Source organism: Ranitomeya imitator, chromosome 5 (genome assembly GCF_032444005.1).
Source record: "Ranitomeya imitator isolate aRanImi1 chromosome 5, aRanImi1.pri, whole genome shotgun sequence".
Taxonomy (NCBI): Eukaryota; Metazoa; Chordata; class Amphibia; order Anura; family Dendrobatidae; genus Ranitomeya; species Ranitomeya imitator.
This window is the reverse complement of record NC_091286.1, coordinates 215,848,766-215,874,742: the sequence shown is the minus strand read 5'-3', so window position 1 is coordinate 215,874,742 and position 25,977 is coordinate 215,848,766. Positions and strand designations below refer to the sequence as shown.

The following is a 25,977-nucleotide window of genomic DNA, read 5'->3' as shown; positions in this document are numbered from 1 at the left end:
CTGCATCTCAAAAACATTTCTAGAATTAGTCCTTTTCTTACTTTCGACTCTGCAAAAACTCTTACTGTTTCACTTATTCATTCTCGTCTGGACTATTGTAACTCTCTACTAATCGGCCTCCCTCTTACCAAACTCTCCCACCTCCAATCTGTCCTGAATGCTGCTGCCAGGATCATATTCCTCACCAACCATTACACCGATACCTCTACCTTGTGCCAGTCATTACACTGACTACCCATCCACCCCAGAATCCAATACAAAACTACTACCCTCATCCACAAAGCACTCCATGGCTAAGCACCACCCTACATCTCCTATCTGGTCTCAGTCTACCACCCTACCCGTGCCCTCCGCTCCGCTAATGACCTCAGGTTAGCATCCTCAATAATCAGAACCTCCCACTCCCGTCTCCAAGACTTTACACGTGCTACGCCGATTATTTGGAATGCACTACCCAGGTTAATACGATTAATCCCCAATCCCCACAGTTTTAAGCGTGGCCTAAAAACTCATTTGTTCAGATTGGCCTACCGCCTCAACGCATTAACCTAACTATCCCTGTGTGGCCCATTAAAAAAAAAACAAAAAAAAACTTAAACCATCATCAGGTTCCTCGCATGATGTTCTCATACACTTAATACAGTTAATAGCCCTCTGTGTCTGTACTGCTACATACTTAGGCAGTTAACTGGTTCATGCAGCCTTACATGAACACCCGAGCCTTACACTATGGCTGGTCCGAATAACTAAAGCAATTGTTACCATCCACCTCTCGTGTCTCCCCTTTTCCTCATAGTTTGTAAGCTTGCGAGCAGGGCCCTCATTCCTCTTGGTATCTGTTTTGAACTGTGATTTCTGTTATCCTGTTATTCTGTAAATGTCTATTGTCTGTACAAGTCCCCTCTATAATTTGTAAAGCGCTGCGGAATATTTTGGCGATATATAAATGAAATTATTATTATTGTTATATAATATTATTCAAACCCATTTGTGTCAACTTCTGTGCATGTTATCAGGCCAAAATCTCAATGGGATTTGAACTTTTGATCAGGGTAATTTGGATGTTTTGGGTTGTCATTAAGATTTAAAAATGAGAAGACACAGTAGTGTGACAATAAATGGCTTCTCCCAAGCACTAACCATGAGTGGAGAAAAAGGTTTGGTGTTATCATTCATATTCTCTGAAAAAAGACTAAGAAAACAACAATTCTGCTGGGTTATGTAAACTTTTGAGCACAACTGTATGTTGAGTTTTAGTTTGTCAGACTCCAACAAGACTCTTATGACATGTCTAATTGATAGGATAATTGCTGACGAACCCCGTTGGGTGTATGGTAGTATGTTCTTATGTGCCAACAACCCTAATGATCTTCCTCATCAGGTCATATCCTTCTTTCAGCTGTGTAAGTTGAGATGTAAACAATCAAATGATAGGATTCCTTACATTAACTTGTGTCAGCTGTCAAATGTTAACATTAATATTTCAGCAAATAAATCCATATGTCCTACTTAATTCTTTACTGGTGATTTTACATTTACAGATGACTTTCATAAAAGTCAGAACAAGTCAGACATTTTTACTTGGAACAAGTATGAAAATAAAAATCAAACAGATTGCAGCTCAGCTATGGAATTTATTGTTTTTGGAAATGTTGTTTAGTTCAGTAAAATTGCTGACTTGTTTTTACTTCCAGTAAACTATAATAAGGAAATGTGAAGAAAGAAATTTTAGCAAGAAATCTCAAGGTCCCATGTTAATTAAGTTAGACATTTCCCATGTGCTTAATTCATTATGTACAATTAACTGAAAAAGGACAGCATTTCAGGATTGTTATACACTTACGGTACTCTGCTGTAATCCAGCATCTGTTCTCTAATTTGGAGCCATTTAGCCACATCAAGGGTCCACCCACCACCCTAATTTGCATATTGCATGAAGTTCTTTTTGGGGGGGAATGGGTGAATGTATATGACAGCTAAAATAATTATTTTGATTACAATATTGTATCTTACAGTTATTAGGTTCTTTACAAGGATGTAAGAGATTTATTCTGACGGAATATAGGCTGAACTGGATGGAAAAATGTCATTTTTCGGCCTTGCTAACTATGTTACTATGTTACGTTTTCATTGTTGCTTCAGATTCCCTTTAACCCCTTTCTAGCATTGGACGTACTATTCCGTCCATGTGACCTGGGACTTAATTCCCATGGACAGAATAGTACGACATAGGCGATCAGCCGTGCTCACGGGGGAAGCGTGGCTGATCGTGGCCGGGTGTCATCTGATTCTCACAGCTGACTCCCGGCACTAAGTGCCAGGAGCGGTCATGGACTGCTCCCGGCACTTTAACCCCCAGAACACTGTGATCAAACATGAGCGCAACATTCTGGAGCTGGCAGAGGGGCTGTGAGCCCCTCTACCTTTGGATCGGAGATCCCGTAGCATGATTGCTGCCATGGAGACCCGATGTCATCATGACGACATCTGGATCTCCAAAGCTGAGAGACTTCCTGTTATGCATAGTGCGTGTCAAGAAGTCTCTAAGGTCAGTGTACAGAAGCTGCTGCTCTGACAGCTTCTATAGCATGCAGGTCTGCATGCTATAGAAGCGATCAGCCTGCACAAAATGAGTGTCCCATAGTGGGACATAGTGTAAAAGCTAGAATGAATAAAAAAAATTATAATAATAATTGTCAAAATATTTTAAAAATTAATAATAAAAAAATCTATATTTATTCCATCAATAATTAAATATTTGAATAAAAAAAATTAAAACAATAAAAGTACACATATTTAGTATTGCCAAGTCCATAACGACCCGACCTATAAAACTGTCCCACTAGTTAACGCCATTAGAGAGCACCATTAAAAAAAAAAAAAACAAGGCAAAAAACAAGGCTTTATCATCATACCGCCGAATAAAAAGTGGAATAACACGCAATCAAAAAGACGGATATCAATAAACATGATACTGCTGAAAATGTCATCTTGTCCCGCAACAAAACAAGCTGCCATATAGCTCCTTCACTGGAAAAATAAAAAAGTTATAGCTCTCAGAATAAAGTGATGCAAAAATAATTATTTTGTTTATATAAAATAGTTTTTATTGTATAACAGCGCCAAAACATAATAATAAAAAAAATATAAATGAGGTATCGCTGTCATACTGACCCAAAGAATAAAACTGCTTTATCAATTTTACCACACGCGGAATGGTATATACGCCCCCTCCCCCCAAAAAAATTCATGAATTGCTGGTTTTTGTTCATTCTGCCTCACAAAAATCGGAATACAAAGCGATCAAAAAATGTCATGCGCCTGAAAATTATACCAAAAAAACATCAACTCGTCCCACAAAAAACAAGACCTCACATGACTCTGTGGGCCAAAATATGGAAAAAGTATAGCTCTCAAAATGTGGTGATGCAAAATCTATTTTTTGCAATAAAAAGCGTCTTTTAGTGTGTGACTGCTGCCAAACATAAAAATCCGCTATAAATAGTAAATCAAACCCCCTCTTTATCACCCCCTTACTTAGTGAAAAATAATAAAATAATTTTTGTTAATTTATTTCCATTTTCCCATTAGGGTTAGGGTTGGGACTAAAGTTAGGGTTAGGGTTGGGGCTAGAGTTCAGGTTAGGGTTTGGATCACGTTTATGGTTGGGACTAGGGTTAGGGTTGGGATTAGGGTTAGGGTTGTGTCAGGGTTAGGGGTGTGGTTAGGGTTCGGATTAGGATTAGGGGTGTGTTCGGGTTAAGAGTGTGGTTAGGGTTATTGTTAGGGTTGGCGTTAGGGGTGTGTTGGGGTTAGGGATGGAGTTAGAATTGGGGGTTTCCACTGTTTAAGCACTTCAGGGGCTCTTCAAATGCGACATGGCATCCAATCTCAATTCGAGCCAATTCTGCATTGAAAAAGTAAAACGGTGCTCGTTCCCTTCCGAGCTCTGCCATGCGCCCAAACAGTGGTTTACCCCCACTTATGGGGTATTATAATACTCAGGAGAAATTGGACAGCAACTTTTGGAGTCCAATTTCTTCTGCTACCCTTGTGAAAATAAAAATTTGGGGGCTAAAAAAAATCATATTTTGTGGGAAAAATAATGATTTTTTATTTTCACGGCTCTGCGTTATAAACTTTAGTGAAACAATTGGGGGTTCAAAGTTCTCGCAACACATCTAGATAAGTTCCTTGGGAGGTCTAGTTTCCAATATGGGGTCACTTGTGGGGGTTTTCTACTGTTAAGGTACATCAGGGACTCTGCAAACGCAACATGACACCCGCAGACCATTCCATCAAAGTCTGCATTCCAAAACAGCACTCCTTCCCTTCCGAGCTCTGCCATGTGCCCAAACGGTGGTTCTCCCTCACATGTGGGGTATCATCGTACTCAGGACAAATTGGACAACAACTTTTGAGGTCCAATTTCTCCTACTACCCTTTTCAAAATAAAAAATTGCTGGCTATAACATAATTTTTGTGGAAATAAATGATTTTATTTTCACGGCTCTACATTATAAACTCTAGTGAAACAATTGGAGGTTCAAAGTGCTCACAACACATCTAAATAAGTTCCTTGGATGGTCTAGTTTCCAAAATGGGGTCACTTATGGGGGGTTTCCACTGTTTAGACACATCAGGGGCTCTCCAAACGTGACATGGGGCCCAATCTCAATTCCAGCCAATTCTGTTTTGAAAAAGTCAAACGGTGCTCCTTCCCTTCCAAGCTCTGCCATGCGTCCAGTGGTTTATCCCCACATATGGGGTATCAGCGTTCTCAGGTCAAATTGCAAAACAACTTTTGGGGTCCAATTTCTTCTGTTACCATTGGAAAAATAAAAAATTGGGGGCGAAAAGATCATTTTTGTGAAAAAATATGATTGTTTATTTTTACAGCTCTACATTATCAACTTCTGTGAAGCACTTGGGGGTTCAAAGTGCTCATCACACATCTAGATAAGTTCCATAGGGGGTCTACTTTCCAAAATGGTGTCACGTGTGGGAGGTTTGCACTGTTTAGGCACATCAGTGGCTCTCCATACATGACATGGTGTCCGATCTCAATTCCAGCCAATTCTGCTTTGAAAAAGTCAAACGGTGCTCCTTCCCTTTCAAGCTCTGCCATGCGCCCAAACAGTGGTTTATCCCCACATATGGGATATCAGTCTACTAAGGACAAATTGCACAACAACTTATGATGTCCAATTTCTCCTGCTACCCTTGGTGAAATAAAAAATTGGGAGCGAAAATATCATTTTTGTGAGCAAAAAATTATTTTTTGTTTTTACGGCTCTACATTATAAACTTCTGTGAAGCACTTGGGGGTTCAAAGTGCTCACAACACATCTATATGAGTTCCGTAGGGGGTCTTCTTTTTAAAATGGTGTCACTTGTGGGGAGTTTCCACTGTTTAAGCACATCAGGGCCTCGCCAAACGCAACATGGCGTCCTATCTCAATTCCAGCCAATTTTGCATTGAAAAGTCAAATGGCGCTCCTTCCCTTCCGAGCTCTGCCATGCTCCCAAACAGTGGTTTATCCCTACATATGGGGTATCAACCTGCTCAGGACAAATTGTACAACAACTTTTGGGGTCTAATTTCTCCTAATACTCTTGGTAAAATAAAACAAATTGGATCTGAAGTAATTTTTTTTGTGAAAATAAGTTAAATGTTCATTTTTTTTAAAACATTCCAAAAATTCCTGTGACACACCTGAAGGGTTAATAAACTTCGTAAATATGGTTTTGAACACCTTGAAACATGCAGATTTTAGAAATGTGTCACTTTTTGGTATTTTCTATCATATAGACTCCTCAAAGTGACTTCAAATGTGATGTGGTCCCTAAATAAAAATGGTGTTGTAAAAATGAGAAATTGCTGGTCAACTTTTATCCCTTACAACTCCCTAACAAAAAAAAGTTTGGTTCCAAAATTGTGCTGATGTAAAGTAGACAAGTGGGAAATGTTCCTTATTAGTATTTTGTGTGATATATCTCTGTGATTTAAGGACATGAAAATTGCGAAATTTAAAAGTTTTTGCCAAATTTCCATTTTTTTCACAAATAAACGCAAGTATTATCAAATAAGTTTTACCACTATCATGATGTACAATATGTCATGAGAAAACAATGTCAGAATCACCAGGTTCCGTTGAAGCGTTCCAGAGTTATTACCTCATAAAGGGACAGTGGTCAGAATTGTAAAAATTGGCCAGGTCATTAATGGGCAACCCACTCTTGGGGGTAAAGGGGTTAAGCAATGTTTTACCTCAAAGAAAGATCAGCTGTGATCCCATTCTGTCCTGTCTGTTTACGCTCTTGTTTCCCCCCCTGCCCAGTAGATGTGGTATGATCATATCATATTCCTGTACGGTCAGACACGGCCATTACACAGTACACAGCAGGGGCAAATTTCTAAGATTATCTCAGCACAGGAACATTTTATTTACACACATCCAATTGTGGAACTTATTATTATTCCAAGATTTATGAATAAAAATGTTGATTAAAATTAACTTTGTGAGAAGACCCTTGTAAGTTGTATGTTTTGGGTGACTTTGCTAGTAAACTACATACAAATTTCCTTTATGTATGGACCATTAGGAGTAAACAGAGAGAAGAATGGTGTTACCATTTGCTCACACATCTGAAATTATATGTTTTTTTCAGAGCTGGTGTAGTTTGAAGAGAACTGCAGACACTGTTATGATATAGGTATTCCTATGAAAAAAGGAGAAGGCTATGAAAAATTGCTTCTCATTAAAAAAAAAAGTAATTGTAAAACGAATCTGATTCTAAGAATCAAAGCGCATGGCACAAAGTAATTTTTAAGCCTCTAAGGCATCAGTGTTATATTGCCATGTCAGTCATATGATCCTGTTTGTCTTATTCAATACTGCCATTTATTTACAGCTGAAAATTTTCAGCCAAAAAGATGCATGTGATATTTATGTGGTTTCCATGTGGTTATAGACTGCTTTCTTTTCAAAAGAAACAAATCGAGGTGTAATATACTCAAACTTTCTCAGTCAAAATCACATTGTGATCTACAGTGGGGTAAAAAAGTATTTAGTCAGTCAGCAATAGTGCAAGTTCCACCACTTAAAAAGATGAGAGGCGACTGTAATTTACATCATAGGTAGACCTCAACTATGGGAGACAAACTGAGAAAAAAAAAATCCAGAAAATCACATTGTCTGTTTTTTTAACATTTTATTTGCATATTATGGTGGAAAATAAGTATTTGGTCAGAAACAAAATTTCATCTCAATACTTTGTAATATATCCTTTGTTGGCAATGACAGAGGTCAAACATTTTCTGTAAGTCTTCACAAGGTTGCCACACACTGTTGTTGGTATGTTGGCCCATTCCTCCATGCAGATCTCCTCTAGAGCAGTGATGTTTTTGGCTTTTCGCTTGGCAACACAGACTTTCAACTCCCTCCAAAGGTTTTCTATAGGGTTGAGATCTGGAGACTGGCTAGGCCACTCCAGGACCTTGAAATGCTTCTTACGAAGCCACTCCTTCGTTGCCCTGGCGGTGTGCTTTGGATCATTGTCATGTTGAAAGACCCAGCCACGTTTCATCTTCAATGCCCTTGCTGATGGAAGGAGGTTTGCACTCAAAATCTCACGATACATGGCCCCATTCATTCTTTCATGTACCCGGATCAGTCGTCCTGGCCCCTTTGCAGAGAAACAGCCCCAAAGCATGATGTTTCCACCACCATGCTTTACAGTAGGTATGGTGTTTGATGGATGCAACTCAGTATTCTTTTTCCTCCAAACACGACAAGTTGTGTTTCTACCAAACAGTTCCAGTTTGGTTTCATCAGACCATAGGACATTCTCCCAAAACTCCTCTGGATCATCCAAATGCTCTCTAGCAAACTTCAGACGGGCCCGGATATGTACTGGCTTAAGCAGTGGGACACGTCTGGCACTGCAGGATCTGAGTCCATGGTGGCGTAGTGTGTTACTTATGGTAGGCCTTGTTACATTGGTCCCAGCTCTCTGCAGTTCATTCACTAGGTCCCCCCGCGTGGTTCTGGGATTTTTGCTCACCGTTCTTGTGATCATTCTGACCCCACGGGGTGAGATTTTGCGTGGAGCCCCAGATCGAGGGAGATTATCAGTGGTCTTGTATGTCTTCCATTTTCTAATTATTGCTCCCACTGTTGATTTCTTCACTCCAAGCTGGTTGGCTATTGCAGATTCAGTCTTCCCAGCCTGGTGCAGGGCTACAATTTTGTTTCTGGTGTCCTTTGACAGCTCTTTGGTCTTCACCATAGTGGAGTTTGGAGTCAGACTGTTTGAGGGTGTGCACAGGTGTCCTTTTATACTGATAAGTTTAAACAGGTGCCATTACTACAGGTAATGAGTGGAGGAAAGAGGAGACTCTTAAAGAAGAAGTTACAGGTCTGTGAGAGCCAGAAATCTTGATTGTTTGTTTCTGACCAAATACTTATTTTCCACCATAATATGCAAAAAAAAAGATAAAAAAACAGACAATGTGATTTTCTGGATTTTTTTTTCTCAGTTTGTCTCCCATAGTTGAGGTCTACCTATGATGTAAATTACAGATAACTCTCATCTTTTTAAGTGGTGGAACTTGCACTATTGCTGACTGACTAAATACTTTTTTGCCCCACTGTACATGTTAAAATCAGAAAAATCATGTTTCACATGTTTATTAGTGTGAGTGTGCAATTTTGAATATCCCAACACGTGGAAAAAAAGGTACTTTAACCCCTCTGTGACCTTAGACGTACTATCCCGTCGAGGTGCCCTGGGCTTATCTGACCCTGGACGGGATAGTACGTCATAGCCGATCGGCCGCGCTCACGGGGGGAGCGCGGCCGATCGCGGCCGGGTGTCAGCTGCTTATCGCAGCTGACATCCAGCACTATGTGCCAGGAGCGGTCTCGGACCGCCCCCGGCACATTAACCCCTGGCACACCGCGATCAAAGATGATCGCGATGTGCCGGCGGTGCAGGGAAGCACCGCGCAGGGAGGGGGCTCCCTGCGGGCTTCCCTGACACCCCCGGAGCAACGCGATGTGATCGCGTTGCTGCGAGGGTCTCACCTCCCTCCCTGCTCCCTCCAGCCCCGGATCCAAGATGGGCGCGGATCCGGGTCCTGCAGGGAGGGAGGTGGCTTCACAGAGCCTGCTCAGAGCAGGCACTGTGAAGCCTGCAGCGCTGCATGTCAGATCAGTGATCTGACAGAGTGCTGTGCAAACTGTCAGATCGCTGATCTGTGATGTCCCCCCCGGGACAAAGTAAAAAAGTAAAAAAAAATTTTTACAAATGTGTAAAAAAAATAAAAAAAAATATTCCAAAATAATGAAAAAAAATAAAAATATTATTCCCATAAATACATTTCTTCATCTAAATAAAAAAAAAACCAATAAAAGTACACATATTTAGTATCGCCGCGTCCGTAACGACCCGACCTATAAAACTGTCCCACTAGTTAACCCCTTCAGTAAACACCGTAAGAAAAAAAAAAAAACGAGGCAAAAAACAACGCTTTATTATCATACCGCCGAACAAAAAGTGGAATAACACGCGATCAAAAGGACAGATATAAATAACCATGGTACTGCTGAAAGCGTCATATTGTCCCGCAAAAAAAAGCCGCCATACAGCATCATCAGCAAAAAAATAAAAAAGTTATAGTCCTGAGAATAAAGCGATGCAAAAATAATTATTTTTTCTGTAAAATTGTTTTTATCGTATAAAAGCGCCAAACCATAAAAAAATGATATAAATGAGGTATCGCTGTAATCATACTGACCCGAAGAATAAAACTGATTTATCAATTTTACCAAACGCGGAACAGTATAAACGCCTCCCCCAATAGAAATTCATGAATAGCTGGCTTTTGGTCATTCTTCCTCACAAAAATCGGAATAAAAAGCGATCAAAAAATGTCACGTGCCCAAAAATGTTTTCAATAAAAACGTCAACTCATCCCGCAAGAAACAAGACCTCACATGACTCTGTGGACCAAAATATGGAAAAATTATAGCTCTCAAAATGTGGTATTGCAAAAAATATTTTTTGCAATAAAAAGGGTCTTTCAGTGTGTGACGGCTGCCAATCATAAAAATCCGCTAAAAAACTCGCTATAAAAGTAAATCAAACCCCCCTTCATCACCCCCTTAGTTAGGGAAAAATAAAAAAAAATGTATTTATTTCCATTTTCCCATTAGGGCTAGGGTTAGGGCTAGGGTTAGGGCTAGGGCTAGGGTTAGGGCTAGGGTTAGGGCTAGGGCTAGGGTTAGGGCTAGGGTTAGGGCTAGGGCTAGGGTTAGGGTTAGGGCTAGGGTTAGGGCTAGGGTTAGGGCTAGGGCTAGGGTTAGGGCTAGGGTTAGGGTTAGGGTTAGGGCTAGGGTTAGGGCTAGGGTTAGGGCTAGGGTTAGGGTTAGGGTTGGGGCTACAGTTAGGGTTGGGGCTAAAGTTAGGGTTAGGGTTTAGATTACATTTACAGTTGGGAATAGGGTTGGGATTAGGGTTAGGGGTGTGTCAGGGTTAGAGGTGTGGTTAGGGTTACCGTTGGAATTAGGGTTAGGGGTGTGTTTAGATTAGGGTTTCAGTTATAATTGGGGGGTTTCCACTGTTTCGGCACATCAGGGGCTCTCCAAACACGACATGGCGTCCGATCTCAATTCCAGCCAATTCTGCGTTGAAAAAGTAAAACAGTGCTCCTTCCCTTCCGAGCTCTCCTGTGTGCCCAAACAGGGGTTTACCCCAACATATGGGGTATCAGCGTACTCAGGACAAATTGGACAACAACTTTTGTGGCCAATTTCTCCTGTTACCCTTGGGAAAATACAAAACTGGGGGCTAAAAAATAATTTTTGTGGGAAAACAAAAAGATTTTTTATTTTCACGGCTCTGCGTTATAAACTGTAGTGAAACACTTGGGGGTTCAAAGTTCTCACAACACATCTAGATAAGTTCATTGAGGGGTCTAGTTTCCAATATGGGGTCACTTGTGGGGGGTTTCTACTGTTTAGGTACATTAGGGGCTCTGCAAATGCAATGTGACACCTGCAGACCATTCCATCTAAGTCTGCATTCCAAATGATGCTCCTTCCCTTCCGAGCCCTCCCATGCGCCCAAACGGTGGTTCCCCCCCACATATCGGGTATCAGCGTACTCAGGACAAATTGGACAACAACATTTAGGGTCCAATTTCTCCTGCTAACCTTGGAAAAATACAAAACTGGGGGCTAAAATATAATTTTTGTGGAAAAAAAAATATTTTTTATTTGCATGGCTCTGCGTTATAAACTGTAGTGAAATACTTGGGGGTTCAAAGCTCTCACAACACATCAAGATGAGTTCCTTAGGGGGTCTACTTTCCAAAATGGTGTCACTTGTGGGGGGGTTTCTACTGTTTAGGTACATTAGGGGCTCTGCAAACGCAATGTGACGCCTGCAGACCATTCCATCTAAGTCTGCATTCCAAATGGCGCTCCTTCCCTTTCGAGCCCTCCCATGCGCCCAAACGGTGGTTCCCCCCCACATATGGGGTATCAGCGTACTCAGGACAAATTGGACAACAACTTTTGGGGTCCAATTTCTCCTGTTACCCTAGGGAAAATACAAAACTGGGGGCTAAAAAATAATTTTTGTGGGAAAAAAATTTTGTTTTATTTTTATGGCTCTGCATTATAAACTTCTGTGAAGCCCTTGGTGGGTCAAAGTGCTCACCACACATCCAGATAAGTTCCTTAGGGGGTCTACTTTCCAAAATGGTGTCACTTGTGGGGGGTTTCAATGTTTAGGCACATCAGTGGCTCTCCAAACGCAACATGGCGTCCCATCTCAATTCCTGTCAATTTTGCATTGAAAAGTCAAACGGCGCTCCTTCCCTTCCGAGCTCTCCCATGCGCCCAAACAGTGGTTTACTGCCACATATGGGGTATCAGCTGTAACGTTGTACCCACTCAGGTGCGTAGGAGGAAACAGGAGCCACATTCTCTTCTGCGTTCAAGTGGGTTTATTGCTCCATAAACCACATAACAGTGTGAACAACAGGTAAACAAACAGCTTTTAGCTCAGGAAAGGAAAATACAAAAGTCCAGTCCTTCAGGCTCAGTCCTGCAGCCTTAACACACTTTGGAGGCTTTCTCCTCCACACACACAGACTCCTGTCTGTAGTGTCCCATCTGGACACAGGGACCTCTGTCCACCCTGACAGATTCCCAAACACTCTCTTACCATGTGCTACACATCTCCATTAAGTAGCCTGAAACCACACCCATTGGTGAAGTAACGTCACATGATTAGACATGTGGCTATGACATCACCACAGGTCCTTAAACAAACACAAATAGGCATGGTTATGCCCCTTACCCAGGGGTGAGGTATATGGGTAGCCAGGCCCTCCCATCTCTCATAGCTACCCGTAACCCGGACCCAAACATCCTAAACAATTCCTTATTGCCTTATGTGTATTAAACAAAACACTCCGGGTTACATCACAGCGGCAAGCCTTCTCTGTGATACATACCTCCCATCGACTATACAAGCTTTAGCCATGCTACACAGCGTACTCGGGACAAATTGGACAACAACTTTTGAGGTCCAATTTCTTCTCTTACCCTTGGAAAAATAAAAAATTGGGGGCAAAAATATAATTTTTGTGAAAAAATATGATTTTTTATTTTTACGGTTCTGCATTATAAACTTCTGTGAAGCACTTGGTGGGTCAAAGTGCTCACCACACCTCTAGATAAGTTCCTTAGGGGGTCTACTTTCCAAAATGGTGTCACTTGTGGGGGGTTTCAATGTTTAGGCACATCAGTGGCTCTCCAAACGCAACATGGCGTCCCATCTCAATTTCTGTCAATTTTGCATTGAAAAGTCAAACTGCGCTCCTTCCCTTCCGAGCTCTCCCATGCGCCCAAACAGTGGTTTACTGCCACATATGGGGTATCAGCGTACTCAGGACAAATTGGACAACAACTTTTGAGGTCCAATTTCTTCTCTTACCCTTGGAAAAATAAAAAATTGGGGGCAAAAATATAATTTTTGTGAAAAAATATGATTTTTTATTTTTACGGTTCTGCATTATAAACTTCTGTGAAGCACTTGGTGGGTCAAAGTGCTCACCACACATCCAGATAAGTTCCTTAGGGGGTCTACTTTCCAAAATGGTGTCACTTGTGGGGGGTTTCAATGTTTAGGCACATCAGTGGCTCTCCAAACGCAACATGGCGTCCCATCTCAATTCCTGTCAATTTTGCATTGAAAAGTCAAATAGCGCTCCTTCCCTTCCGAGCTCTCCCATGCGCCCAAACAGTGGTTTACTGCCACATATGGGGTATCAGCGTACTCAGGACAAATTGGACAACAACTTTTTGGGTCCAATTTCTCCTGTTACCCTTGGTAAAATAAAACAAATTGGAGCTGAAGTAAATTTTTTGTGTAAAAAAGTTAAATGTTCATTTTTATTTAAACATTCCAAAAATTCCTATTAAACACCTGAAGGATTAATAAACTTCTTGAATGTGGTTTTGAGCACCTTGAGGGGTGCAGTTTTTAGAATGGTGTCACACTTGGGCATTTTCTATCATATAGACCCCTCAAAATGACTTCAAATGAGACGTGGTCCCTAAAAAAAAAATGGTGTTGTAAAAATTAGAAATTGCTGGTCAACTTTTAACCCTTATAACTCCCTAACAAAAAAAAAAATTGGTTCCAAAATTATGCTGATGTAAAGGAGACATGTGGGAAATGTTACTTATTAAGTATTTTGTGTGACATATCTCTGTGATTTAATTGCATAAAAATTCAAAGTTTGAAAATTGCGAAATTTTCAAAATTTTCGCCAAATTTCCGTTTTTTTCACAAATAAACGCAGGTACTATCAAAGAAATTTTACCACTATCATGAAGTACAATATGTCACGAGAAAACAATGTCAGAATCACCAGGATCCGTTGAAGCGTTTCGGAGTTATAACCTCATAAAGGGACAGTGGTCAGAATTGTAAAAATTGGCCTGGTCATTGACGTGCAAACCACCCTTGGGGGTAAAGGGGTTAAAGGAAACCTGTCAGCAGGGTTGTGCATAGTAAAGTCGGTTTCACATTTGCGGGTTGTGTCCGCAGCATTTCTGACGCATACATCCGCATGCATCTTGATTTCGCATCTTTTACATTGTGGACGCAGGTGCATGCGTTTCCATGCGTTTGCCCGTGTTTGCTTACTCATGCATCTTTTCGCGGTGTGCGGCGAGGCACGGCTAACTCACCATGTTGCAATTTTTGAGGGGTCAAACTTCTGTCAAATATGAGCAGGCATGCGCAAGCGGATGAGTGCGTTAAAAAACGCATTACTGTCTATGAGAACACATACGTATACATGTCTTTGCGTACGCATGCATTCGATTTTCTTGCGTACTTCGGACTGCCCATGTCCAAGAACTGATTTAGACGCGCCCATTGAGACACTCCCTCATGGAAATATCAAGCGCATGCGCATAAAAAGCGCAAACGCATTCAAAAACACATGCAAAAGCAGCATTTTTTTGCCGTCAAGCGTAAGCTGATGTGGATTAAAAACCCTGCGTTTGCATGCATTTTTGCATGCATTTGCAGTTGTGGACGATACGCTGTGGACTCAACCACAAATGTGGACCTAGCCTTGCCCACACACAGTGTCAGGTTGGCGCCGTTATACTGAATAAAATGATACCTAGGTTGATGAAATCCATCTTGTGGTTGTTTATTAATCTTTATTTTCAGTTTTGTGTTAATCATATGCTCTAAGGTGGGGCTGGTGTATGTTGTGCTCTGATTATAATATTAATGTATATATAATAATAATTATATATCCATAATGCAATCTGCTGACAGGTCACTGATCCATCACTGGCCTGCCCCCTAGTTTGCATAATGAATACCTAACGCACTGAAGAAAGAGACAATATACGCTTCTACAGGCAGGTGCCAGCCGTGGCACCTGCTCTGCAGCATATTCGCCTGGTTAGTGTGGCAATAATACATTTTCGTGATGTTATCCAGCTAGGGAAAAAAAACAGTTTGAAAAGAAATTCTGCAATGCATCTTATCCGAGAAATCAGCTTACTTACAGAGGTCTGCAATTTTAATCGTAGGTACACTTCAACTGTAAGAGACAGAATCTTTAAAAAATCCAGAAAATCACATTGTATGTTTTTTACATAATCAATTTGCATTTTATTGCATGAAATAAGTATTTGATGCAATAGAAAAACACTAGACCTTCCCTGCGCTGCCTGGGAGCATATAAAACTCATACATATCCTTCGGTCCTGGGTCAGAAACCGGCGAATCCTCGCAGCGAACAGTTCATGCGTTGGGGGGATTCATAAGTCTGCAGTCACACAGAGTGACTGCAGACTTACTGATTTGGACCGGACAACCCCGTTAATGTTTTAATTGTTTTGGTATGTACTTTTATGGCCATTACTGTTTGCTGGTTTATTCTTTTACACACATGGAAAAATTATTTGCTACCCTTCTGTTAAAGTAAGAAAACCCACAATAGTCACTGAAAAAACTTGAAAGTGACCAAAGTATTTTTTTATTTAAATTGAATGTAGATCAACTAATGAAAATCAGACAGTGCTTTTGAATTGTGGTTCAACCGAAAAAAATAAATAAATATTGAAAATGGCTTGGATAAAAATTCTTGTACCCTAGAAAAGATTGAAAATAATTTGACCATAGGGGCATGTTAAACTAAGGTGTGTCCTTTAAATTACTAACGAGGCACTGGGGACAGTTTAGATGTTCAAAAGGACATTACAGGTTCCCTTTAACATACCGTAAGTACCCTATTTCTTTCCACAAGCCATATTTTTTTCACATGCATTTTACTTTTTGCAGATGGAGTTGATAAAAAATATCAGTACATCTGAACAACCCTATTTATTTACCCGACATGTTCACTTTCTTAACTTCTCCAGGTAAGTAGAGTCTCCTACCACCAGTTTGATTTTTATAAATAAATGTATGAGTAGCATACAACTACTTTGCTGTAGAATGCTTTTCTGACATACATATCTTACATAACTACTTCACCACCTTGGGTTTTTCCATTTTTGAGTTTCCGTTTTTTGCTCCCCTTCTTCACATAGCCATAACTTTTTTATTTTTCCGTCAATGTGGCCATGTGAGGGTTTGTTTTCTGTGGGACGAGTTGTACTTTTGAACGACACTTTTGCCATATAGTGTACTGGAAAACGGGAACAAAATTCAAAGTGCGGTGAAAGGGCAAAAAAGTGCAATTCCACAAATGTTTTTTGTTTTTGCTATTTTACCATGTTCACTAAACACTAAAACTGACCTGCCATTGTGATTCTTCAGGTTATTATTAGTTTGTAGACACCAAACATGTATCTTTTTTATTTAAGTGGTGAAAAAAAAATTGTCATTTTCTGAGACCCGTAGCGTCTCCATTTTTCCTGATCTGGTGAGGACTTATGTTTTGCGTGCCGAGCTGACGTTTTTATTGATACCATTTCAATCGCTCATTATTGCATTTTAATGCAATGTTGCAAAGACCAAAAAAACCTAATTATTGTAGTTTGACTTTTTTTTTCATTACGCCATTTTTCAATAAGATAATTTTTTTTATATATTGATAGATCGGGTGATTCTGAATGTGGCAATTCCAAATATGTGTATTTTTTTCTCTATTTTATTTTAAATGAGGCGAATGGGGGGGTGATTTGACATTTTTTAAAACATTTTTTTTTTTACTTTTTACTTGCTTCAATAGTCTCCATGGAAGACTAGAAGCTTCGAGCTAAAATGCTGACTTGCTATGAGCGCAGACCGCTGGGCGGCGCTCATAGCTATCCAGCAATGACAACCACAGGGATCTGCTGCAGACCCCAGGTTCTCATGCCAACCCATCGGCAACCTGCTGTCAGGTAACACAGGTGCTGATGGGCGGGATAAGTGATGCGCTTCTGGGGCAAGCATGTTAAATGCCGCTGTCAGATATCGATAGCGTCATTTAGCATGTTACCAGCCGCGTGTGGATCGTGATTCCACTCGCGGCTGTTAGGGACACATGTCAGCTGTACAAATCAGCTGACATGTGCCCGAAAAGTTGCAGGCTCACCACCAAAGAATGCAGCAAACAGGGGGAGCCCACCTTAGATGTAGCTATACGTCTAAAGTGGGAAAGGGTTTGAAAATATTAGTGAAGGTCAGTCAACAGATCATGGCACATCCATCTCCAGTTCATTGCTGTATCTGCAGTGATCAATTAATCTCCTATAACATAGCATAGGCTTTATGTATAAAATGATGAAAGTCCATGTTTCAGCTACCATTGTTTCTAATGTGATAAAGGGGACATAATTAAAGGGAACCTGTCACCTGATTTTGGCGGGACAGGTTTGCGGTCATATGGGCAGGGTTTTCGGGTGTTTGATTCACCCTATCCTTACCTGCTGGCTGCATGCTGGCCGCAATATTGGGTTGAAGTTCATGCTGTGTCCTCCGAAGTACACGCCTGCACAAGGCAATCTTGCCTTGCGCACGCGCAGTATGCTTTGCCCAACCGAGGGCAAAGCCGAAAAGCATTAATGTGCATGCAGCCAGCGGGTAAGGAAAGGGTGAATCAAACACCCGAAAACCCCGCCCATATGACCGCAAACCTGTCCCGCCAAAATCAGATGACAGGTTCCCTTTAAACTCATTCAAGAGTTTCCTATTTCTCTGTGATTTTTTTTGAGGGGAACTTGTGAGTACCCACAGAAAGTTATAATTTACTAATTTGTACAAACATCATTCTCACTTGTGTTGTGTACGCAAGGGGCAGATTCAGCAGTCATCTTGTAATCATTTGTAAAATATTGTGATACTGAGAACAAATATAAACATGATCTGTTTTTTTTTTTGTTTTGTTTTTTAATATTGTGCATTATAATTTTGGGTCACCTGTGCCCACAATAAATATTATGATAAATATAAATACATATTTTGATGATATAGTTTTTAATAATTATATTTTGGTTATTTATATACCCACTAGATGGTGGCCCGATTCTAACGCATCGGGTATTCTAGAATATGCATGTCCACGTAGTATATTGCCCAGTCACGTAGTATATTGCCCAGCCATGTAGTATATTGCACAGCCACATAGTATATTGCCCAGTCACGTAGTATATTGCCCAGCCACGTAGTATATTGCCCAGCCACATAGTGTATTGCCCAGTCACGTAGTATATTGCCCAGCCACGTAGTATATTGCCCAGCCACGTAGTATATTGCCCAGTCACGTAGTATATTGCCCAGTCATGTAGTATATTGCCCAGTCACGTAGCATATTGCACAGCGACGGAGTATACAGCACAGAGCCACGTAGTATATTGCCCAGCTACGTAGTATATTGCCCAGTCACGTACTATATTGCCCAGCCACGTAGCATATTGCCCAGTCACGTAGTATATTGCCCAGCCACGTAGTATATTGCCCAGTCACGTAGTATATTGCACAGCGACGGAGTATACAGCACAGAGCCACGTAGTATATTGCTCAGCCACATAGTATATTGGCTAGTCACGTAGTATATTGCCCAGCCACGTAGTATATTGGCCAGTCACGTAGTATATTGTCCAGCCACGTAGTATATTGCCCAGCCACGTAGTATATTGCCCAGTCACATAGTATATTGCCCAGTCACATAGTATATTGCCCAGTCACATAGTATATTGGCCAGTCACATAGTATATTGCCCAGCCACGTAGTATATTGGCCAGTCATGTAGTATATTGCCCAGCCACGTAGTATATTGCCCAGCCACGTAGTATATTGCCCCGCCACGTAGTATATTGGCCAGTCACGTAGTATATTGCCCAGCCACGTAGTATATTGCCCAGCCACGTAGTATATTGCCCAGTCACATAGTATATTGCACAGCGACAGAGTATACAGCACAGAGCCACGTAGTATAGAGACTTAAAATAAAAAATAAACATATACTCACCTTCCAAAGGCCTGTTGGAGTCCTGCTATACTCACCATCCGTCGCCTTTCCCGCTCCTCGGGATGCTCCGTGACCGTGACGTCATGGCAGGTCCTTGTCGCATACAATCCTTGCCACCAGAGCCTGCTGCTTGCATGGAGCGGTCACCGGAGAGTCCCGAGGAGCGGGAAAGGCGGCGGATGGTGAGTATAGCAGGTTTTTTTTATTATTATTTTTAACATAACATATTTTTACTATTGATGCTGCATAGGTAGCATCAATAGTAAATAGTTGGGGACACACAAGGTTAATAGCAGCGGTAATGGAGTGCGTTACACCATGGCTCATTACTGCTGCCATTAACCCTGTGTGAGCGGTGACTGGAGGGGATTCTGGAGCAGTGACTGCAGGGGAGTAGGGGAGGGACTAATCAGACTGTGCCCGTCACTGATTGGTCACGGCAGCCATGACAGGCAGCTGCCGAGACCAATCAGCGATGCGGGATTTCCAGGACAGAAAGACGGAAGTACCCCTTAGACAATTATATATATAGATTTAGTATTATGACTTGTGATGCAAAACAGGAAAATTTAGCAACTAATTTAGGAACAAAAAGTTATACTTGAACTAAATCAAAGCAAAATTGCAAAGCTTGAAATGTTGCCAGAAATCAAAGAATGAGTGATTAGGATTTTTCTTTTTAGTCTCTGTGTGCATCTACTGTATGTTTGGAATTCTAGTTTTCTGTAACATTATAGGAACAGAAGAAAAAGAGATCCATGCGTATCCCGAAAGACCACCATTCACTCTAATGGTTCCATTGCTGGATTTCTAGCATGTTATCCAGCATTTTATTTCTTTTTTTTCAGTCATAGTTATTAGTGATTGTGTTACGCATTTGGTTGTGGAGCAACTGTGCTGCACCTGGAGGGGAGTAAGTAAACGAACACCTGGTTCTTCACTAGAGCCCCTGTTGGTGTGGTTAGACTTGAACTTATGTAGATGCCAGTTGCTTCTCCAGGACAGACCCTTTAGCCACAGCAACTGACCCCCAAAGGAATGGGGAAGTAGGACCGGCCAGGAACTGGTTAACAGGATGTATGCAGCAGGGAGACAGATGCGGGATCAGGCACAAGCAGGACTGATACAGGAACACGGGATGGCCACAGGTATAGGATCACAGATGCAGGTACACAGGAGCGGGTTCAGACAGATCAGGAACAGAACTAGGCACAGGTAGACAAGTTCAGGTATAGGCATAGCGAGATTGGCAGAATCATGTGCAGACAAGGTGGTCAGAATCCAGGTGAGCAGGACAGACAGGATCAAATACTGAGAGCGCAAGAACATTGACATTTCAACTATATAGACAGATAATTGAAGTTGCTATGGCACCTCCCAATAGGGGAAGGGTGCCTTAAATATCAGACCTCTTCTAGCTATTGGTTGGGAACGTTTTTAGCAGTGCATGCTGGTCCTTTAAGAGTCCGGAAATGTACAGGTCCTGTGAGGAAACAAATGATGAGGGAGCATGGACAGGTAAGTAAACACATGGTCGTCCTTGCAGGGAAAGGAAGGAGACTCATGCACGTGCACCAGCCCTGAGCTAACAGATTTCAACTAATATTTATAAGTTACTAATTAAAGGGAACCTGTGATATGGGAAGAAAGAATCAGACACTCGCTGCGTTATTGTATCCGTGTATATTTTACTCTGAAACATTGAGTAGTTTGAGAGAGAACATACTTTGAAAAGCCGACCAGGACAATGCCCCTCAGATGACTAGTCCTAAGCAGGTCCTCAACTGCTTTTCCCCGCACCTTAGGCGTCTTTCACATTTCCGTCGGTACGGCGCCATCACGAAGCGTTTGCACGACGTACCGACGGAAGTGTGTGCTTTCACATTTCCGTCAGACTGCAGGGTGAGGAAAGATCATGAGAGCGATATTTTCTGCTCGGCATGCGCAGTCTGAAACACTGGATGCGACGTACAGAAAAACGTTCCTTTGAACGTTTTTCTGTGACGACGGTCCGCCAAAACCCGACGCAACCAGTGCATGACGGACGCAACGTGTGGCCATACGTCGCGATCTGTCGGCAATACAAGTCTATGGGAAAATGCAGGATCCTGCAAATTTTTTTGCAGGATCCTGCATTTTCAAGAATCGACGTATTGCGACGGCAGCAGAAAGACGGAAATGTGAAAGTAGCCTTAGACTGACAAGTATCTCCCTGTGTGTGTATATAGGGAGAAACCTGTCAGTCTAGAGGAGTGGTGCGGAGAGAAGCTGCCAGGATCTGCTTCGGACTAGTCATATAAGATGCATAGCCCTTAGCCGTCTTTTCAAAGGTATGTTTTCTCTGATATACAGAGGCAATAACTCAGCCAGTGTCAGATTCATGTTGGGACTCCCTACCTCATCAGTGGCTTAGGCTACGTAATTACATAGGTTTAAAAAATAGCTACATCAAGTTCAACCTTTCTCCACCAGTTACACATTTTTTTCATTAGATAATTTATAACCCACAATGTCATTTGTTGTGAGAAAAGCAACTAGTGCAATTTTAAATGCTGATATAGTATTAATACATTACTTTTCTGGTATGGAATTCCAGAGTCTGATTGCTCTAACTGTATAGAACATTTTCCGATTTACAGGTGAAGACTAACACATGGTCTTCACTTCTGCTGCCAGCATACTGAAAGCTATTGGCACTTACTAGGCCCCACAACCTTATGACATTGCGTTAGGCCTAGAGTGCCCCAGAGGTGCCCAGGATGTAGTTGGGCCGATTATGTTGAGTGCAAAAGAGAAGATTGGCTACCACTATAGTTGTTATTGAAAGCAGTAAATATGTAATACACAGAAAGTAAATGAATTTGTGTACATAATAAGTTTAGCGGTATTTTGTCAATGTATAATTTATAGCATTGTCTATTTCACTGAAGCAGTTTATAGCTAATTTGTCATTTGCAGTCGTCCAATTTAAGTGATTAATACTCTACCAAGCACAGGCAGTTATTAAATGTTATCACATTTATTATTTTCTTTTCCAAACAAGCGCAATTTATTGTTTTATACATTGCAGTTATTTATACTGTAATGCAACTCAAAGCACAAATTCGTGCCACCGTATCACAAAAAGTTAGGGATATTTGGTTTTCTGGTGAAATTTCAGGATGTGCCTAAAATGCATTCTAACCTTTTAAGGTGAACTTAATGTGACCGTATACACATGTCCAAATGTTTACTGTTTCAGTACTTTTTGCACAACTTGCTGTTCTTTAACAAGGAGTTTGATGTAAAAATTCACAACAGATGTTTGATCCCTGAATCGCCCAATACATTTCGGAGTTCAATTAGAATTGGTATTTAAACAGTGCTCCTCATCATCCTGTTCACATTTTTACATCATGAGACCAAGACGACAGCTAACAATTGATCAACAGTACCTTCACCATTGTGAGGCTTCAAGCAGGCTGTTCTTAGACAGAAGTGGTCACTGTGCTTAGAGTTTCACCAGCAGGTTGCAGCAAAGAGACAGGAAGAGTCACAGAAAGGCACTGTAGTGGACATCCTTTGGCCACATCCAACACTCAAGACCTCTTTATTGTGAGCAATGTCCTTAGGAACCGGACGATGAATGCCACACAACTCCAAGCACATTTACCAAGTAAGGTGAGAGGCACCCAAGTGTCACGTCAGACCATTTAAAACCATTTACATCACTGTAGTCTGCGTGATAGACGACCTGCAAGGGTACTTGGCCATCATGGGCCAGGAAGCATCTACGCTGGATGAAGGACCACTGGGCATCAGTGCTGTTCAGGGATGATAGTCTATTCATTCTGAGCACCACTGTTGTCACTATACGAGCCTGTGGTGGTGGTGTTATAGTGTGGGAAGGTGTGTCTAGTCATTGCAGTACTGCCCTATAGAGATGGGTAAACTCGAACAGTAAAGTTCAGCATCCGTACCAAATACCTACTGTTCGGGCACATACACCGAACATGGACATCACCAAGAAGTCTGTGTTACTGTTCAGATTCGGACTCCCAAACACCCGATGCGTGTCGTGCTGTCATGTGCATGACAGAAATAGTGTTTGTCACAATGTCATGCACATGACAGCGTGGCAGACACTGGATGTTCCGGCTACCCATTCAAGTGAATGGGGTCTGGGTACTGTTCTGGTACCCGAATCCAAACTTTTTTTAACTGTTTGACCGAACCCACAGGACTCAAACATCCAGTGATCTGCCTACCTCTACTGCCCTACTGAATGGTACAGTGAGAAGCCCCTGCTACTTGAATAACATCATTAATCCAGCTATTGTGCCTCTGCATGAACAACACAGACCTGCTCTACACGCAGCGGTTGATAGTTGTGCAACATCTGTATTATCTTCCTCTAAAAGAAGTGATCGAAGCTACCTGTGATAAGTGTTATTTAGCTATTTAAATGCATGCTGTAAATTTTATCCTGGTTCATATCACCCAGCCCTCCATTGCAAGACATGAAATGCCGATGTAGAAACTGAAAGGAAAACGAGCACTCACCATCCAAACAAAAATGTCCTTTCTTTATTGAGGCTTCATAATAAAATAGCAGGGCATAGCAGGGAGAACCTGTGGTTCCTAGTGACGACGGCCGTTTCGCGCTCCTGCGCTTCTACGACATTTTTGTACGGATGGTGAGTGCTCGTTTTCCTTTCAGTTTCTATTGTTGCAAGCACTATCTTTTTTCAATGAGCACCCGTATTCCGTTGTGGCTTGAATAACGCTATCTGGTCCGAAGGAGGTGAATAGGAGTTTAGGAGCCGATTGTGCGTTACACTTTTTTTCTTTTGGTTTTCTCATGAAATGCCGATGGTTTGTCCCACCAGCCACGGACGACATTAAAATGTCCTATGTAGCCCAAAAGTTTCACCATGCTAAAAACAACTTCTTTTACCGGTCTCTCAACAGAAAAATCATAAAAGTCATAGATATCAGAAAACAGCAACACAAACCCTTTTTTATTTTTTACAGAATTCTGAATTTTTTTTATCCACTAAAATATATACAGTCATGGTCGAAAGTGAAGTATTGAAGTACCGTATATACTCAAGTATAAGCCGAGATTTTCAGCCAATTTTTTGGGGCTGAAAGTCCCCCTCTCGGCTTATACTCGAGTCATACCCAGGGGTCAACAAGGGAGGGGGAGCGGAGGCTGTCTAATAATTCTTACCTGCTCCTGGAGCGGTTCCTGGACGTCCCTGGTTCTCCCGGCGCCTCAGGTTCTTCCTGTACTAAGCGGTCACATGGTGGTAGGGTTGGCAGAATGCACCGAGTATATATATATATGTATTATTAGGTGCGTTCGCAACCCGGGGTCCACCGTGCAGGAGACGAACCAGCTGCTGGCAAATGGCGGGACTATATGGTAGTATAAGCGAACTCTATTAACTATACAGAGTCACTAGGAACAAGATGATGTGCCCTGTTAACCTCACAGAGGTACACAGCTACCAACCAGAGCAAACTGTGGTCATGTAGTCAGCGAAAACAGACAAACAACTCCTCACCAGAGGTGCCGGTATTCTAGGGGCTTATTTCAGCCAAACCCTAACCGCATCCAGACATAACCACACTGGCGCTGAGCTCATAGACATTGGTTTGATACTAGCGCATGACCACGCGGCTATGCGAACCTTTTATAGCTGCAGCAGCTTCAGGGTCTTCCTAGAGGACCAATGGGAGCTGCTACAGTACCTGAGCAACTTCAGGACCTTCCTAGAGGGCCAATGGGAGCTGCTGCAGTATCTGAGCATGTGACCCCCGAGCTCCAATGAGAGGTCTTATCCTGGGCATGCTCAGAAGGGGAAAAGCAGGACTTAGTCCCAGAGACGTCTGCTCGCCGCTGACCAGTACTGGCTACAAAGGCAGAGCCTGGAAGTCCGACGTTTCCGCTGAGCAGGCTCCGCTGCGGCTGGAGAAGAATGAGAGAGCAGCAGCGGAGGTGGTTCGCGATTCCCCCTGTGCAGAGGCGGAAACTCGACACCTAACACATGGTACCACTCATTACAGTAATTTGTATGCGTCTCCACCTCCCATAGGGTTGGAGCCGCATATTCATTACTGTTATGAGCGGTACCATGTGACCGCTCAATACAGGAAGAAGCTACGGTGCTGGGGAACCAGGGACTCCACCACGCCAGGAGCAGGTGAGCATAATGGGGAGTGCAGCACTGCGCGATATTCACCTCTCCTCGTTCAAGCCGCCGCTTCTTCAGCGACTTCTGTAGTGACGCTCAGGTCAGAGGGCACAATGACGTGGTTAGTGCGCGCCCTCTGCCTGAACGTCAGTGCTGAAGATGGAGCAGCAGCCGGAAAGAGGAAAGATGAATATTTAAAGTGCCGGGCATAAGCGACCAGAGGTGAGTATGTGATTTTATTTTTTTATCGCAGCAACAGCAAAAGGGGCAATTGTCTGTATGGAGCATCTTATGGGCCATAATCAACGTTTGTGCAGCATTATATGGGGCAATTATCTTTATGGAGCATCTTATGGGGTCATAATTAACATTTGTGCAGCACTATATGGGGCAAATATCTTTATGGAGCATCTTATGGGGCCATAATCAACGTTTGTGCAGCACTATATGGGGTACATAGTTACATAGTTATTAAGGTTGAAGGAAGAGTATAAGTCCATCTAGTTCAACCCATAGCCTAACCTAACATGCCCTAACATGTTGATCCAGAGGAAGGCAAAAAAATCCCATGTGGCAAAGAGTAAGCTCCACATTGGGGAAAAAAAATCCTTCCCGACTCCACATACGGCAATCAGACTAGTTCCCTGGATCAACGCCCCATCAAGGAATCTAGTGTATATACCCTGTAACATTATACTTTTCCAGAAAGGTATCCAGTACCCTCTTAAATTTAAGTAATGAATCACTCATTACAACATCATACGGCGGAGAGTTCCATATTCTCACTGC

General features: G+C 42.0%; 1 protein-coding gene across 1 annotated transcript in view; it reads left to right on the top strand.

The window, feature by feature from the left end:
• The window catches only part of UST (uronyl 2-sulfotransferase), a 465,972-nt gene that overhangs the window by 336,988 nt on the left and 103,007 nt on the right, over positions 1-25,977 (top strand). The window contains exon 4 of the mRNA XM_069725893.1: positions 15,892-15,971. Coding sequence (XP_069581994.1) covers positions 15,892-15,971 — 80 coding nt within the window. The remainder of the gene's footprint in view (positions 1-15,891; positions 15,972-25,977) is intronic.